This window comes from Epinephelus lanceolatus, chromosome 15 (assembly GCF_041903045.1).
Source record: "Epinephelus lanceolatus isolate andai-2023 chromosome 15, ASM4190304v1, whole genome shotgun sequence".
NCBI lineage: Eukaryota > Metazoa > Chordata > Actinopteri > Perciformes > Serranidae > Epinephelus > Epinephelus lanceolatus.
In genome coordinates, this window is record NC_135748.1 from 9307419 (window position 1) to 9325192 (window position 17774).

General features: G+C 40.4%; 1 protein-coding gene across 1 annotated transcript in view; it reads right to left on the reverse strand.

Moving 5' to 3' along the window:
- Positions 1–7202: 7202 nt before the first annotated feature.
- The window catches only part of tpo (thyroid peroxidase), a gene marked incomplete at its 5' end in the record, with an annotated part of 34568 nt that continues 23996 nt past the window's right edge, over positions 7203–17774 (reverse strand). The window contains 5 exons of the mRNA XM_078175379.1: positions 7203–7309; positions 13529–13702; positions 13821–14029; positions 14208–14445; positions 15914–16084. Coding sequence (XP_078031505.1) covers positions 7203–7309; positions 13529–13702; positions 13821–14029; positions 14208–14445; positions 15914–16084 — 899 coding nt within the window. The remainder of the gene's footprint in view (positions 7310–13528; positions 13703–13820; positions 14030–14207; positions 14446–15913; positions 16085–17774) is intronic.

Consider the following 17774-nt stretch of genomic DNA (forward strand, 5'->3'; position numbering starts at 1 on the left):
AGGATCATGGGAGGATGCGAATGAAGCAATATTACATCAATTGGCCAAAGGGGGGCGCTATAGCAACCGATTGAAATTGCAAACTTTGAATGGGCATATCTCATGCCCTGTATGTCGTAGAGACATGGAACTTTGTACAGAGATGCCTCTCCTCATGAGGAACAAATTTGCCTCAAGAACCCATAACTTCCGGTTATATAGGTTTTCCGCCATTTTGAATTTTTTGAAAAACACTTACAATCGATCTCTTCCTAGGAAGTTTGACCGATCTGCATGAAACTCGGTGAACATAATCTAGGGACCAATATCTAAAGTTCCCTCTTGGCAAAAGTTGGAAAACTTACTAAAACTGAGCTTCTATAAGGCAATGAATATTGCGGAGGGCGTGGCTCATCACATAAAGGTGTATAACAGCTCAAGGGTTTCACCGATCACCACGCAACTTTGTAGGCATATGACCACACATAATCTGAGGGGACCCCTCCATTATTGACCCCATCAAACAAAATGGGGGAGCTAGAGAGCTAATTTCCTATCTAGACCTAACCGCCATGTCGATTTTTACTAAACTTGGTAGATATGTAGAACAGGACGCCTCAAGGTGACTGGAGAAATTTAACTCTAATTGGCAACTGGGTGGCGCTATAACAACAGAAAAATGCTTAAAAATGGCTAAAATGCGACCGATCGCTGTGGCTCCCCCTGTGGCTGAATGTTGGGGTTTTTTTTTTCCTAATTTTTGGTATGACTAAGTCATGGTATGGTATGCTGTACATAATCACGGAAACTGTCAGTCAGTCATTCTGTCTGTCCCATGTTTTTCTACTCACTGACGTGGTCAATCTATGTGAAACTGCATGGAAGCAAATCGTGACTAATATTTAAATTAAAATGTATTTGCAGGAATGCTTTTTCATTTTAAGAATGAGGCTGCATTATTTGATTCATAAATAAAATTAATCATCAATCATCCTATTTGCATTTTAATTTTCTTCTTCAAGACTGAACATTCTTTTACTTAATTAAAATGAAAAAGAAAAAGTCCTTTGAGATTTAATTTTCAAAATATGCCCCAGCAAATAGATACCAAAATTCAATTTGAAATGTAAAATTTGAAAATTAAAATGCATTTGCAGAAATTCTTTTTCATTTTAAGAATGTGGCTGCATTATTTGACTCATAAATAAAATGAATAATCAATCAACCTATTTGCATTTGCATTTTCTTCTTCAAGACTGCTCATTTTATGCCATAATCAAAAAGAAAACAAAGAAGACATTGCTATTTCGTTTTTGTGGTCTGCCCTGCAAAATAGTGCCCATAATTCAAAAATGATTTGGCAATCTGAGCGGTGCAGGAGAGTGACGTCAGTAGCCGCTCTTCTTCAGCTCCGTGCTGACCATGGTGCTACCCATCTAATACAGTAGGGGGCGGTGTGCACATTTGATATATGGATGCATCACGGATCATGGCGCTCCCTGAGATTGTGCTTTCTAAACATCGCAATTTCCCAAAACCGAATAAATACCACACATAGCAACACAAAACTGCTTTGCTAGCTCAATCATGTTGTAACTAAGATATCTGCTGGAAAAAATAATTTTTTAATGGACTGTTCATTGGGTAACGGAGTTAATACATCTGCTGACTTGACAGTCATTTAAGCTAGTAGCAGGTGCCGTGTCTCTCAGTGTTGCAGCCAATTTAGATTTGTGTATGTTTGTGTGTGTGAATGTGGGTGTGTTTATGGTAGGCACTATGGTTGCTACGGGTTACCTGCACAGCTGTGGGCGTAGGTGGTGATCAGTCACATGTAGGTTAGATAGGGGAGTCACAGCTGATCAGTGTTATGGAATCAGAATCAGGGGAAGCCACACAGTTTTTCAGCCGTGTCTGTGTGTGTGTGTCGAGTGAATGGGTTTTCGTTATAATCGTAGTATTTTTGTCCTTTTGCACAAGCTCGTTTTAAGTCGTTTTTACACCTGGCTTTTTGTAGGTGTTTTTAATGTTTTTGTTAGTCAATAAAGTGTTCAAAGCGTACCATGTAGGACCTCGTTTTTGCACACCAACATAAGTTAAAAATGGCTTCGGATTCCCTCAACTGGCATTTTTTTGTAGTTGGATTGCCGATACACTCAGCTTGAGCTTATACTTTGTAGACATTGTGATTTCCCAAAACTAAATAAATACCACACAGTCCAACAACTTTTACGGGGGAAACCCTGTGACATTGACACGTTCATTTTATTTATGAGTTAATTTTTGGTATGACTAAGTCATGGTATGGTATGCTGTACATAATCACGGAAACTGTCAGTGTGTCATTCTGTCAGTCAGTCATTCTGTCTGTCCCACATTTTTCTATTCACTGACGTGGTCAATCTGTGTGAAACTGCACATAGGCATTGAGGATTGGCATAGGTAGAAGGTGACAAAGCTACCAATGGGTATGGACTAGTGAGGTTATATACCTATGTATATATTAGCTTAAGAGACACCACACAACACAGTTAACACCTTTCCTGTTGACTAAATTGCTAAAGTGCTTTTAAGTTTGTTATCATGGATAAAGGCTGTGAATGTATAAGGTATAGCTAATTTCCAAAAGAACAGCTGACTGGTGATTTTGCATCACTTTAAATGTTGTGGTAGCGAGGAATTGTGGGACGGGATTACCTTCCTTTCCTTTTGTAAAGGATGTTCCAGTATATCCTTTGCTAAAGGAAATTATAAAGGTGCACTGAAAGACTTTGCCATAATATTAACAGCTCTTATAATGGCTGCAACTTTGATATTTCTGAGTCACTCAGTTAGGAACCTTCCTAACCCAAAAAGACTATTCAGTTAGACTTTTGGATTCAGCCTTGGATTCAGCCTCTGACTCCAATCACTCCCTCCTCCATGCCCTGCAGTTGCCTGACCTTTCCCATCCACCTGCTCACCTACTTCCTTTGTTCCCAAATCAGTTGAGTTTTACCTGCTCATTTCCACTTGTACTCTGTCTGTCAGAGTTGCTATGCTACATCGTTGTTTCATGCCTCAGTTTTACAGCCACCTGACCCAGTAACTCCATCTGCACCTGCCTGTTGATTTGATTTGTCACTGAGCTATGTACCACGACACTGCACCTGCACATGAACCCCTGAAGGTGACATGAAGATTTAATGTCTGTAATAACTGCATGGCACTGTCAATCTTTTTTAATACCAGGAAGTTAAAAGAGAACTTGAAAATGCAGTGGTGCAAGTTCCAAGGAATGAGTTGCTTGAATGCAGAAATGGGTACCAACACTGTTAAAATTATAAAAGACTTCATCAACAGTTTTACTGTAAAGACTCAGAGAGCGATTCCAAACAAACTTTATATACTGTTTAAAACAGAAGATACAATGTGATTTACAAGGAAAAGAAAAAGAAAGAGGTTGATAGAAGTGAACAGTACCTTGGAAAGATAAAACTACCAAAGACAGAACACAGTGTAGCTGTAAATGGGGCCTTGAGATCAAACTTATGTTGTGAAGTCCCCTGCAGTGCAAATTCCTGTGTATTAGTCAGGTGATAGAAATTATTACTGGACTACAAACTTGTATAACCAGGGATATACAGTATATGACATTGACACTTTGAGGCTTTTTAGGATATAATATGATATGTTGCCTTTTATTTACCTTGGCAGTTGGAGAAGTGGGTGATACACCTGATTTGACAATGTTCCAGAACAACAAGTCAGTCAGCCAAAGCAACCAGTCTTAGCCAGGTTTGCCAATATTAAGCTACCAATGGGTATGGACAAGTGAGGTTATATACCTATGTATATATTAGCTTAAGAGACACCACACAACACAGTTAACACCTTTCCTGTTGACTAAATTGCTAAAGTGCTTTTAAGTTTGGTATCATGGATAAAGGCTGTGGATGTATAAGGTATAGCTAATTTCCAAAAGAACAGCTGACTGGTGATTTTGCGTCACTTTAAATGTTGTGGTAGCGAGGAATTGTGGGACGGGATTACCTTCCTTTCCTTTTGTAAAGGATGTTCCAGTATATCCTTTGCTAAAGGAAATTATAAAGGTGCACTGAAAGACTTTGCCATAATATTAACAGCTTTTATAATGACTACAACTTTGATACTTGAAAACATTGAAAACAATCGGCCACAGGGGGAGCCACAGCGATCGGTTGCATTGTAGCCATTTTTAAGATAACATACACCTTTATTGATCCCATAATTAAGAAATTCCAGTGTTACAGCAGTCAAGGGGAAAGAGTCAGATTAAAGATTTCAAAATTTAAACTTAAAAACTTAAAATTTAAAAAACTAGGCATGCAAAATAAGTACAAAAATACAAGAAACGGCGATAAATAACAATAACAATGACAATAATAATAACAATAATAATAATAATAATAATGATAATGATAATAATGAGAAGTGGATAATAATGAGCAGCAGTGAATGAAAATGAGCAGTGGATAAAGGGAGCACATCTGGTGCAAGTGATTGTATGTGCAAAACAGCAGACTGCTGTGGTGTCCATAAAGTGTCCATAGTGTCAATAAAGTGTCCATGGTGCAGTCTACTGTGAGCAGTGCTGGTTATGTAGTCTGACAGCAGCAGGCAGGAAGGACCTGCGATAGCATTCCTTCACACACTTTGGGTGAATCAGTCTATCGCTGAAGGAGCTCTCCAGAGCTTTTATCTCCTCCTGCAGAGGATGGGAGTCATTAGTCCTCAGAGATGACAGCTTGGCTCATAGGCGTTTCTAGCCCATTTTTGGGGCTGCTGAAGCACCCCTAAATTGAATCCCAGCACCCCTAAAATTTGGAGGATTTTTTTTAATTCTTTTTTTTACTGTATGTCCCTTTTATGGGCCCGAACGACGTATAGTGCGTCCAAATTCACACCTGTTCTTCTCTATTGATTTTCTCCGCGACCGTACGTCATAGCGAGAAGCCACGCATATCACGTGAAACAGTGGAATTGGAGTTTTCCGACAAGGCCAAGCACTTGTCGGTAGTCCAATGTTTTCACAGCGAAAAAAAAAGATAAAGTTACACTAAAATCATGAATAACAGAGCTTTCATACAGCTTTGCACACACATTACAGTTGGATAGATTACTCGCGAATGCAGGCTCGCACTGTGATATGAGCTTAAAAGTAAAGGCAGTAAAAATACCCCAAAAACGCCTAGGGCCCATAGGGTTAACAAGCTAGAAAAGTGTCAAAACCATACAGTACTTTATAATATTTTAACAACAAAAACACAGCAGCCCCCCCCCCCCTTGCCTCAAAAATGGTTTGATCCACCCCATCCCTCCCACCTTTCCCCGACTCAGGCTCTGAGCGCTCTATCTGCTCAGAGCAATGCGCTGCCTTCCAGAGTGGATGATTTACAGTAGTGGTGTAAGTACCTGGCTTAAACCAGGATATGTGGAACATTTCTTAACTTCTACCACTCAATACCAACACATTATTATCATTACCAGTCCTCATTTTTGCTGCATTTAATCGCACGTCACTGTTTATGTTGTTAGGTAGGAGTTAGCTGACGTTTTTTCTAACTACAAAACGTTACAGGTGGTCAGTACCACTGTCCTCTGTTTGAATTGGTATGAGAGAAGCTAGCTGTTGTGTCATGTGCATGTGTTGATATTAAAGCCAAGGTGCTACTGACTAGCTAACTGACTGGATGTCCATTAACATTATAACTCCTATTGTGTGTATTTATTATTATTATTTTGTAGATTTCAAGCACTTTTCTTTTTTTGAAGTGTATTTTTATCTATGTATTTGTATTATATAATACAGACAAGAAGGAAAAAGGCAGAGACAAACATTGAAAAAGTCAATTACTGTTAATGTGTTAATGTTACATGTTGTGCATTGCATTTCAAATAAAAGTCCAAAAAATAAGTCCAAGGTCCATTTTTGGTATTTTTGGTACTCGCTATAGGAGGCTGGTTTACTCCAGAAACATACATACTATTTATGTGTATGTTGAGGAGCCAGAAATTAGGGTTACGATATGTTTCTTTTATGATTCCAATCCATTCCTCTTCTGCTGTGGCTCAGCATTTAAATATCCTTTATCAGATTTGATGGTTTAGTCACAGACTTTCCCAAAAAGTGTTGTGCTTTTCTTTCACAAATGTGGGAATGAAATTGAGTTAAAATGTACAAAACAATGAAATTTATCTTGCCTGGCTGGGCAGCTCTCTGGGTGCTCAGCACCCCTAAACCTCTGATCCTAGAATCGCCCCTGGCTTGGTTGTCATCCTCCTTTCTCCCACCACCTGCACAGGATCCAGAGAGCATCCCACGACAGAGCTGGCCTTCTTGATCAGCTTGTCCAGTCTCTTCCTATCTGCAGCCAAGACGCTGCTGCCCCAGCAGACTACTCCGTAAAAGATGGCTGATGCCACCACAGTGTCAAAGAAGGTCTTCAGGAGCGCTCCCTGCACTCCAAAAGACCTGAGCCGCCTCAGTAGGTAGAGTCTGCTTTGGCCTTTCCTGTACAGTGCTGTTATGTGATTAGTCCAGTCCAGTTTATTGTTAAGATGAACACCCAGGTACTTATAAGATGTCACCATCTCAATGTCCTTTCCCTGAATGTTCACCGGTGTTGTCCTGGTTCACTTCTCTGTACTCCCTGTCATCCCCATCTGTGATGAGGCTGACGAGTCTGCAGTGTAGAGGGTGAAGAGGAATGGTGCCAGCACCGTCCCCTGCGGGGCCCCTGTACTGCAGACAACCAAGTCCGATACACAATCCTGGGTCCTGACATACTGCAGCCGGTCCGTGAGGTAGTCCAGGATCCAGGATGTGAGGTGATTAGCAACCCCTATGTGCTCCAGTTTGTCCCTCAGAAGCGCAGGCTGTATGGTGTTGAAAGCACTGGAGAAATCAAAGAACATGATTCTCACAGAGCTTCCAGACTTCTCCAGGTGGGAAAGAGCTCTATGCAGGAGGAAGATGACGGCATCGTCCACCCCAATGTCAGGCTGGTAGGCAAACTGCAGCGGGTCCATTGAAGGGCCTACTGCAGGGCAGAGACGAGAGTGTCTCTGTCTCAGAGTCTTCATGAGGTATGATGTTAATGCCACCGGTCTGAAGCTGCGGAGTCTTGGGCACAGGTACCACGCAGGATGTTTTCCACAGCTGTGGTACTCTCCCCAGCCTCAGGCTCAGGTTGAAAATGGTTTCAGCTATCCCGCACAGTTAGTCTGCGCAGGACTTCAGGAGCCTGGAGCTGATGCCGTCTGGACCCACAGCATTCCTCGTCTTTATCTTCCTCAGCTGATCTCTCACCTGACAGGTAGTGAAGGACAAGCTGGAGCAGGGGGGCTGTGTGCTGGGGGGTGGAGGTGATGAGGTGGGGGGAGGAGTGGGGGGTGGTGAGATGTCCGGGGGAGCGGGGGTGGGGGAGGTGTCGAAGCAGTGTGCCAGGACTGTAGGTGGGGGGGAAGGTGAGGATGAGGCATTTTTCTGTTGTTATAGCGCCACCCAGTTGCCAATTAGAGTTAAATTTCTCCAGTCACCTTGAGACGTCCTGTTCTACATATCTACCAAGTTTAGTAAAAATTGATATGGCGGTTAGGCCTAGATAAGAAATTAGCTCTCTAGCGCCCCCATTTTGTTTGATGGGGTCAATAATGGAGGGGTCCCCTCAGATTATGTGTGGTCATATGCCTACAAAGTTGCGTGGTGATCGGTGAAACCCTTGAGATGTTATACACCTTTATGTGATGAGCCACGCCCTCCGCAATATTCATTGCCTTATAGAAGCTCAGTTTTAGTAAGTTTTCCAACTTTTGCCAAGAGGGAACTTTAGATATTGGTCCCTAGATTATGTTCACCGAGTTTCATGCAGATCAGTCAAACTTCCTAGGAAGAGATCGATTTGAAGTGTTTTTCAAAAAATTCAAAATGGCGGAAAATCTATATAACCGGAAGTTATGGGTTCTTGAGGCAAATGTGTTCCTCATGAAGAGAGGCATCTCTGTGCAAAGTTTCATGTCTCTACGACATACGGGGCATGAGATATGCCCATTCAAAGTTTGCAATATCAATCGGTTGCTTTAGCGCCCCCTTTGGCCAATTGATGTAATATTGCTTCATTCACATCCTCCCATGACCCTCTACCACTGTGCCAAATTTCACATGGATTGACCAAGTCAGTGAGGAGAAAAACGTGGAACAGACAAACAGACAGACACACACACACGCCGACAGACAGAGTTTTCGTCATTATATAGTAAGATCTATGCCCGGAATGCATAGGCAATATTTTTCCACAAGAGCTCAGTCTGCAAGTCCCGAGGGTGGACATTTGGATCAAGCCAGAGACAGTGATATGAATGGGGCAGGTGGAAAAGTCAAATGGCATTTGGTGAACAGGTAGAAAATGGCCATTAGCAGACTAGGAGATGTGGGAATGTGGATGGAGGGAGGAAAAGACAGAGGAGCAGATTGTATCACAATCTAGAAATTACGCAGGTAGTTATTTAAGGGTGCTTTGTCTGTGAATCAGTACCTGGTGAGGACCACACATTGTAAAAACATTAAATATTGTGTTACAAATCAATGATTTTCAAATGCTGCTTATTGTAGATGGCCAATGTAAAAAAGCGAAAAATGTAAATGGCTTTATCTGGAGCCAGTGTTAAGAGAGCATAAATATACACACCGGAATTTTTCTTCACATAGGACTTGATGATGTGCTGATGATTCAGGATGACAACTGCCAAAACTGTCCAATCAAAGAGTTACCTATCAGTCCATATGACTTTGTGTTTACTCCCCTTGGTTCATTTGTAAGGAGGTGGTATAAACAGGAGCTGTACCAGAACTAAAATGCAACAATTTACATAAACTGAACTACAGGTGTGACAGCACACTAAAAGAGTCCTTTTATACTTTAGAGGGATTAAAAAATAAGTTGGTTTTTTTTTCGGGTGGATGCAGAAACACAAGGAATGAATGGAATTGTTTGCAGATAGACTGCTGGTTATCTTGGTTTGCATCCCTCTTGATGTTTCTAATACTAGTTTAAGGACTTAGTTTAAATAGGACAGCCTCCTGGCTAATCTAGAAATTATCAAGATGAAAGGACAGACAGAGTGTGAGATTTAGTGAGATCAAATGAGAGAAAAAGAAACATAACTGCACCTCAAACAAAGCTGAAGTTTTTAAGTCTTTTTTGATGTAATCTGCAGGATTGTACATAGAAGGACTTTTTAATAGTGATTTATACCTGAGTTTATCTCCCAGGGCTCCTCAATGTTCTATTCTAACTTGAAAAATCATCAATCAAATGTACTGTTTAACAAGAGGCATACCGTTGCAATAAGTTATTGGCTCTCAGGGTACACTGCAATGCTTGTCAGTCATGTTCTCAGCAACATTCCTTTTTTTGTTCGCATTCAGTGTCAGTGCCATGTATGACGCATTTGGCCAGGTTTCATAACAGAAAGGTATTTTGTTATTATTAGGTTACAGGTTATCTATCAGCTGATGTTGCTGCTACTTTATTAGCAATACCTTTCAGAAAGTAAAGAAAATATTTTGCACAGTACTTGGTGTGGGCTGCTTGACATTGTTGTCTGGGGTTCGTATCTGTGTGTCATCAAGAAAAATACTGTCATATTCATGTTTAGTAAAAGTTGGGCTGAAAAAGTCATTTCAAATGAAGTCTCGTATAAATAATACAATGTAAAACATGGCTAAAAGAGCTCTGATTTATAAGTCAGTGTATATATTTTTATTGAACAAAATTAAATGAGAGAGGGTCAACCCAGTGCTAAATATTTTTAAATTAAGTTTCCACATTTAAAACCCCCCCACATAAACAAAGCCTTCATTTTCCTGGGAGGTGGTTCCTGGTGGCAGACAGAGTGGCATAGTGAAAGCCTGGCCTGTAGGCAGTCAGCGATTTGAGGGTGGAAGAGGGGGAGGGACGCCATCGCCCTTGTTAGCAAAATGACGCAAATGTGTCCCTCTCCAAACCCCAAATCTGGACCCGGATGCTGTCCTATCTGGACCAAAATTAAATAGCTGAGAACTATTACATTTTGTAGCACTGCTTTTAAAACAGTGCATAGGATCCATACTAAAAGTGTTAGTGCAGCCAAAAGCCAAAATTAGCATGCACCAAATATATTCTGATTTATAAAACCCTGCCTAGCCTGCCAGTGCACAATTTCCTTTTTTGAAATCCCAAATTAACTTGGAATTGTCCACACATGGATCACCCTCATATCCCGCCCTCTATACGCCCACATTCAACCATAAATGATCAGTGCAAAGCACCTCATGAACACTGATGCATAGAATCAAGCCTGCTGATCAATGGTTCTTTATGGTCATTATGGCATATATTTACAGTATTAGAAGATATTACTGAAAACTGCTGACACTCTGTTTTGCAGGTATTTAATGCTGGTTGATGTGTGTGTGCTCCAAAGCTGACCATAGCTGAGTGTCAGCAGCACTCAGTCCGGCCCTCTCCTCTGTGTTCTGGGAGAGGAATGTGATGGTGAGACAGCACTGATGACATGACATCAAATCACACCAGATTTCTATAACCTGGCTTGATTTCACCATCTCACCAATTTTGCCAATTTCTCCAAAATGTCTCTACATACAGGGCAGAGTGTCCCCACAGGTGCACACATTCTGTCCTCAAGTTTGTTTCTACAGATCACAAAGTTTGTGTGGGAAGTGGCGTACGCCTCCCAGGCCTCGTCGTGTGTGTACACAGTGGTTATTAATGAGACCCCAGGAAACTGCATGTTAAGTCATCTCACGCAATGCTGCTCAGCCAATCAAATGTGTGCATTTTAATCAAGTATTACAACTCAGCAAGTGGGAGACAAGCACAAGTGTGACAAGACTAGAGACAACAATCAGAGAAAGAGAAAAGTATTTCCACATGGCATGTTCTAAAGTCTAAAGAAAAGCTTTTAATAAAGAATGGACAGACTCTTACATTCATTCTTCCCATGGGAAGTTCAAAACCAGTATGTCTCATCATATGTTCCCAGACCATGGTGATTATTAACCAAGCTGCAACCTTGGAGCTGAAAAACGAAGCCAACACCAAAGTGCCAAAAACTGCCGTTCTTTGAACAACCACTCGAGGCCACTTTACAGCAGAAATAAACACGTTTACAGCCTGGTACAACAAACTCTATAGCTAATTTCAACATTCATGACAACTGTACGGGGGGTGAATTTTTATATAAATTACCTGTTTGCATTTTGTTAAGGCTTAAATTTAAGCAATATTAAGGGTGAGCCACTTTGAGTGACACTCTGGCTGCCCCCTAATTACCCAACAGTGTGTGATACTTTAAATTAGGATCAATGGCAAACATACAGTTAAAGCAAACAGATAGTTCCATCTATTAAAACTCCACTGGGGGAATAAGAGGGTCCCCCTGTTAAAAAACTAACAACAAACAAATCACTTACTGCTTATAGGGAATCAGTCTGAACAATGATGGTGTCATTATTCTACAGCCATAACATTGTGCAATCAACTTCTACTTCATAATGATAGGTTAAACCATAAAACTTGTTAATTTCCACTCAAATCAACAAAATTATAAACAGTGAAGAAAACTAGAGCAAGGATGACGTTGTTTCCCTGAGCTTGGTCATAAAACTCTGAAGAATTTCTGGATCCGCTGCATTGACAACAACTTAGTGATGATTCCCTGTAAAAAGAAACCAAAAACAAACAAAAACAACAACATGATTATTGGTTATATCACATGACATCATGATGATGATATAACTCACAAGGACCGTCAGGTCCTGTTGTAACGTTAACACCCAGTTTACCTGAGTAAACTGAAAGTACATGATGCTGTCCTCTGTCTCTGAGGCCTCTTTCTTAATAATAACTTTTAAACATACTGACAAAATGTATTTCAGAAGACTGATGGTAATGATAATATAATGATATATTATAATGATATACACACAGTATAGAGGGATATGATCTGTGTCAAAACAGTTTTTGTTTACTCTCCCACTGCCATATCAAAGAAACATAGGCCACTGTCGCTCCATCTGATGGCATTTTGTCCCTGAGTCCCATGCATTAGGATGTCACTGTTGTGATTTAGTATTGAGTCGTGTAACCCTGTATGCAGGGAGATTCACTAATAATAGTACAGAGAAAGCTGTTAAACAGAGTATACTGTTTGTGAATGATTCCTAGTCCCTTCTCCTAAATATTGGTCAACCTATATATGCTAGTTAGCGGTAGTGCCTCCCTTACTAGATTGATTCCAAATCCAAAAGAAAAAGTCTCAGAGGAAAACAGAAAACAGAACAACTTAATAGCGAGTGGACAGATTTCGTTGCTTTCCCTGCCAACACTGCAACGTTTAAGTACCAAATAATTATAAACAATCCACTGCAGAGTAGCCATGCTAAAACATATTAATGAATGCTTATTTAGAACTTTTAATAATAGTGATACCTTTATTATAAAATACAAGTAGGTATTGCAGCTCCAGGTAGCAAAGGTTGCTGACCCCTGCCTTAGACAAATGAGTAAGTGCAAGCTAATCAAAGGCTTTATGATCATGGTTGAAATAGTTTCCATTTCTCATCATTAATTCACTGAAATATAACATGATGTTAGATCTCATAACAACATATACCATATAGTTAACTCTTAACAATGGAAAAGTGCTCTGAACAATATGGATATTTTATAGTTTTCCCAGGATTAGGGGAAGATATTCTGAGAAATACAAGCTGCATGGTATAACAAAAATGAAATATGCAAATCATTGCAGAAGAATATGTCTGTTTAGTGAATGCAATGCGCTTGCTTGATTGACTGATGAATAGGATTTTTCCACATTTCCACAAGCACTGAACACATTATTGAGAAAAAGTTTTCAAATCAGTCTGCATTAGCACTCAATGATCAAACTACACAATTTGAGAAGGCATTTGTTCACTGAGATAGAATACTAAACTCAACTGAGACCCAACTCTCTGCAATGATTTTTATATTACACTGTAATGGCTGCTTGAAAGGTAGTTAAACTCATTCACAACCTGCTGTCTACATGTCAGCATTCAAATGCTGCAGATGGGACTTAAAAAGTGCAGTTTAATAATTGCACTGAAACTGTGACTCACTGGCAGATGGTTCAAATCATAAAGCATCCCTATTCCCAATATATTTCCAGTTGGAGCATTTCCCTTTTTCCATGAGTACCAGCAGATAGCAGTAAAGCTCCAGTAAGACAAGAGCACAGTGCAGCATTTCCAAGGATGGATGGATATGTGCTGGGTTATGTCTTTGGTTTGTTACTAAATACTTCCAAGGCTGATCTGTATATGTTCCAATATGCAGCACTTCATACAATTAGGGTATGCTATTAACCAGCTGACTGTGAAATCTACCTTTTATGTTAAACTAGTCCACATAGACAACAGGACATGACAGTCATAACAAACAAATGTTATGAAACAAATCCGTGGCAAAAATAGTTCATGTACCTGTACATTGTGGGGGTTGATCACTCCATCGATTTCCCTCACAAACTATAGCAGCAGCACCCTTTAACTTGAAACCATGGTAACAGGAGTACAGAGCAACCAGTTTGCCATATGAAGAGGACAAAATAAAATCCCCATTCTTTATCTTTCTCGGAGTGCCACACTGTTTTAAGTCTGGAAATGAGAGATAAAAGTTTTTCATGTTAATGCGAGGCACAATAAAATTCAAAGGAATATGTATGATTTTTCACATATTAGGACTAGGACCAGCATGAGAGTATTTCAGGCCCACCTTGGCTCTTTTCCTCCCTCCAAGCTCCCAAATTAATAAATGGCATTTGATCACAAGAAACGTAGTCATAGGGGTATTTCCCGAACATGAAAGGATCAAGGGGGAGTTTCCTTATGTCACTGTTGTCACAGATGATTCGAGACAGGGAACCTTTAAAAAGCTCTGCCTTTTGTTGCTGGCTGAACATACCTTCAGCCTCCCACCAAAACCTGAAAAATAAAAACAGCTGATCTCTCCATGTTGAATCAAACATTTCAATAAATCTTCAAGGATAGAGCAAAAAATTTATATGCAATAATGATCTCTGATGTGATTTGCCAAAGTGGTCCAGGGTGAGACACTATAATATTAATAAATTCTTTTGAAATCAAGAAAACATTAATGTACCTATCGCCATCACGAAGCGCTTTCATCTGCTTTCCAATCAGGCATGCAAAGAGGGGTCCAGTTCTTGAGCCCGGCAACATGGACTCAACAAGCCCTCCAAGCCAGACATCAATATTGTCGGGATGTTTGTATATTTGTGCTATCCGCTCAGTGACCCTGTAGTCTCTCACAACCTTTTTGAAATCATCCAGTGTCTTGATGCGCCTCAGTCCACAGAAGGATCGCCAGGCATTGTATCCTGAAGTCATTTCAGCACAATAATCATTTGCAATTTGCAAAGAAGATTGATACCACTCTTATGTCTACAATAAATATAAGGATAAAGACAAGCAATACTGACAAGACAATTTAGTTTGGCGTGAGATAGTAAAATTACTACGGATTATACAGGGTCATAGTCGGGGTCATCCTGAGTTGGACTGCATCAAAAATTTCAGCAAATTCTGAAGGAATTTTTGTAATAAAACTCCGCTAATGCACTTCAAAAACGTCAGAATGGCTCGTCCGTTGTAATCCAAGTGCCCTGAAGCCACGGCATGCAAAATTGACTTGAAAAGACATAATTTACTCTGTGGCTGTGTTTACATGGCAACTCGTGCTAGTCTCGCGCAAGTTGCCATGTAAACACAGCACACCTGCAGGGCAGGCTAACTGACCATAGTGAGAAATGATGCTATAAAAGTGGAGTAAATTACGTCTCTTCAAGTCAGTGTTGCATACTGTGGCTTCAGGGCACTTGGATTACGACAGACGAGCCGTTCTGACGTTTTTGAAATGCATTAGCGGTTTTATTACATTTTCAAAATGTGGGTTCCATGCACTAGAAGTGTAGCTGTTATTCCGGCAGGCTGTTATCCTCCAACACCCTGAACGAGTTTTGTGGATTAAAAAACTACACTGGACTTCTTGTAGGCATGAGGGTCAGTAAGTACTGTCTGTATTTTCATTCTAAAGTGGCCATTTCCTTTAAGCCACTTTGAGAATTGGCTTCAAAGCCACTTGCTGGGGGCCTGGTCAAAAAATGGCACCTACATTACCCACAATGCAACTTGGCCACCAATAATTTGATCATAGATTCAGGAGTGTTATGCTAGTAGCAGCTAATGTAGTCTCAAGCCACTAGCCTCAGGCGTAAATGAACAGCAGGCTACAGAGGTCTGGTAAGCTCATCTCTTTCTAACCCCACATCCCCGGTTAATTTATATTTTATCATTTTTAAACTTGTAGTCTTTAGCTCGTGGCTCACATGGCATCACTTGAGACAATTTATCAGACTTCTCACAGAACCCATTGGAGACACAAAAGGCTTAATGCAACTATTTTAACATGGTAGTACTCCTCGAGACCAGTAAATAGATTCTGATGTGTAAAGTTGGTGGAGTTCTCCTTCAGCAATGGTAAGCTAATTGCCAAGCTTTATAGTGAACAGACGAGAGAGGTATTGGTCTTCCTCTGTCATACTTCTGCGGTCATTACTTTAAAGAACCAGGAAGCAGCAAACTTCAGAAACAAGCTACTAATAGGATCAGACATTGTCTACTTAAGTTAGTGAATATTTCCTCTAGACATTACCTGTTTGTGAATGGTTCCACAGATGGATTATTAGTGGAATCTTATGAGGGTGTTAACAAAGAACCTTTTTAAACTTTAAAGATTTAACAGGGCTGATTATTGACTGTCACTATGACTCAGCCTATAGCACTTACCTGGGAGAGCATGATCTCGTCCTCTCTGCAGGTTCAGTGCAGCCAGGTCCATGTGCTGTGTCACATTAAAGATGAGCAGACTCTCTGTTAACTCCTCTGTTAGGAGCATGTCTGCGCTAACAGCTGATGCTGCACTTCCAAATGCACCTCTCAGGACTGGTTCAATCCCACCTATACACAAACACAATGCTTATACTGTCATAGTCAATCAGAGACATTAATTCTTCTTTTTGTTATCTCTGGGATGTAAGCATACTTTGAGTTCACACAACAAGATGACACGTTTCCTGTTACCATTTAGATTTTGAACAACCTGGACTTCAAAATGAAGAGATTGTGTGACTTGATGTCATAAAACTGCAAACAGAATACTAATTTTTTTTTACCAGTCAAGCCTGCCTGTAGTCCCTCATTCCAAAGAGACAAAAAAAACAATGCATATATGGTTGGTAAGTACAGTTTTTTTGCTGTGTGGTTTGCTTTCTTTATGCAGTTCACAAAACATTTTTCTTTATCACTCCTAAGCTTGGATTTTCTGCTTTCCGAGGGCTCAAGGGTGTCCAAACAATTTCATTTGAGCAAACAAGATGAACTGACTGTTGGGATGAATACTCTGTTTATCATAACAACACATTCATAAAAGGAATGGACTTGTGCTCAGTGGTAGGTGACTGAACACATTCCTTTATATAATATTAGCAAGGTAAAAATTTTCATCTCACAGAGGTCAGTCAAAAAGTGCCAAGGTAGAGTACTCCTGCTAGCTAATTTCTGTTTTTACTTTCAGTTGAACTCAGAGAAGAGCTTTTGAAACTAAATTTAAAGTTTACAAGATCACATTCTTTCTTTCTTTGTGACTTTGTCACTGAACACATCATGAGAATGTTATGATTAGCCTTTGCCCAATACTAATTTTACTGAATAGAGCTTGAACGAATCATAATGTTACTTAATGCAACATCTGTTAGCTGCAGCCAATGGCTGCAAACAGCTAACTTTAACTGGCTCTCGTCCTGCTGATTTTAACATGGATTTGCTGTTCACCATGTATTAGGGAAACAATAGGGTGGGCCCTTCAACGTGATGATAGTGAGTTTACTGCGTCCTTTTGTCCCGAAAGCATCCTGGGGAAGATCTCTGTTCCTCCCGCAAACATTTTCTATTGTCTCCTGGACATGAATTGATGAATCATAGGATAGCAAAGGAATGGCTCACCTTACTCTGCCTTACTATGCCTCTGATTGCCTTACCCTGACATTCGTATCCTAACCCTGACCAATCCCACCAACGATGGCAACAAGTACTAGCCAGTCATGGGGAGATTAGGGCAGGTCATTCCTTCGCTATCCAAGAATTTGCAACTTTGCCCCATGAATGACTGTACGCCAGCTGCTACTTACCATCTTGTCTCACAATAGTGAGATCACAGAGTCAATATGCCAACAAGTCATTCTTTTATTCTTGTATCTGCCACAGATTTATAATAATACCTCCATACCAGATGGCAAAATGATGCCTATTCAGTCCTATGGAGTTGCTCACTTGGCGCATACACCAAAAACTTTTTTAGCTTTTGGGTTTACTTCTGCGGTATGCAGCCCACTGAAAATGTGCAGTAGTGCTTCTGCCACTGGCCCCAGAGTTCCCGCTCAGCTCATAGACTTTACATAGTGATGACATCATGGATTTTTAAATTGGTTTTCTTGGCTCCAATAAAGTTTTACAAATATAGAGCCTTCATGGATCCAAAATTCATTGTAGAAAGAGTCATAATTGACCTTGTTCGCAGTTCGAGGTGTCCTGTCAACAGGTTTACAGACGTTTCTTTTATAATAGTGGCCTATTGGGAAAATGCTTAGGG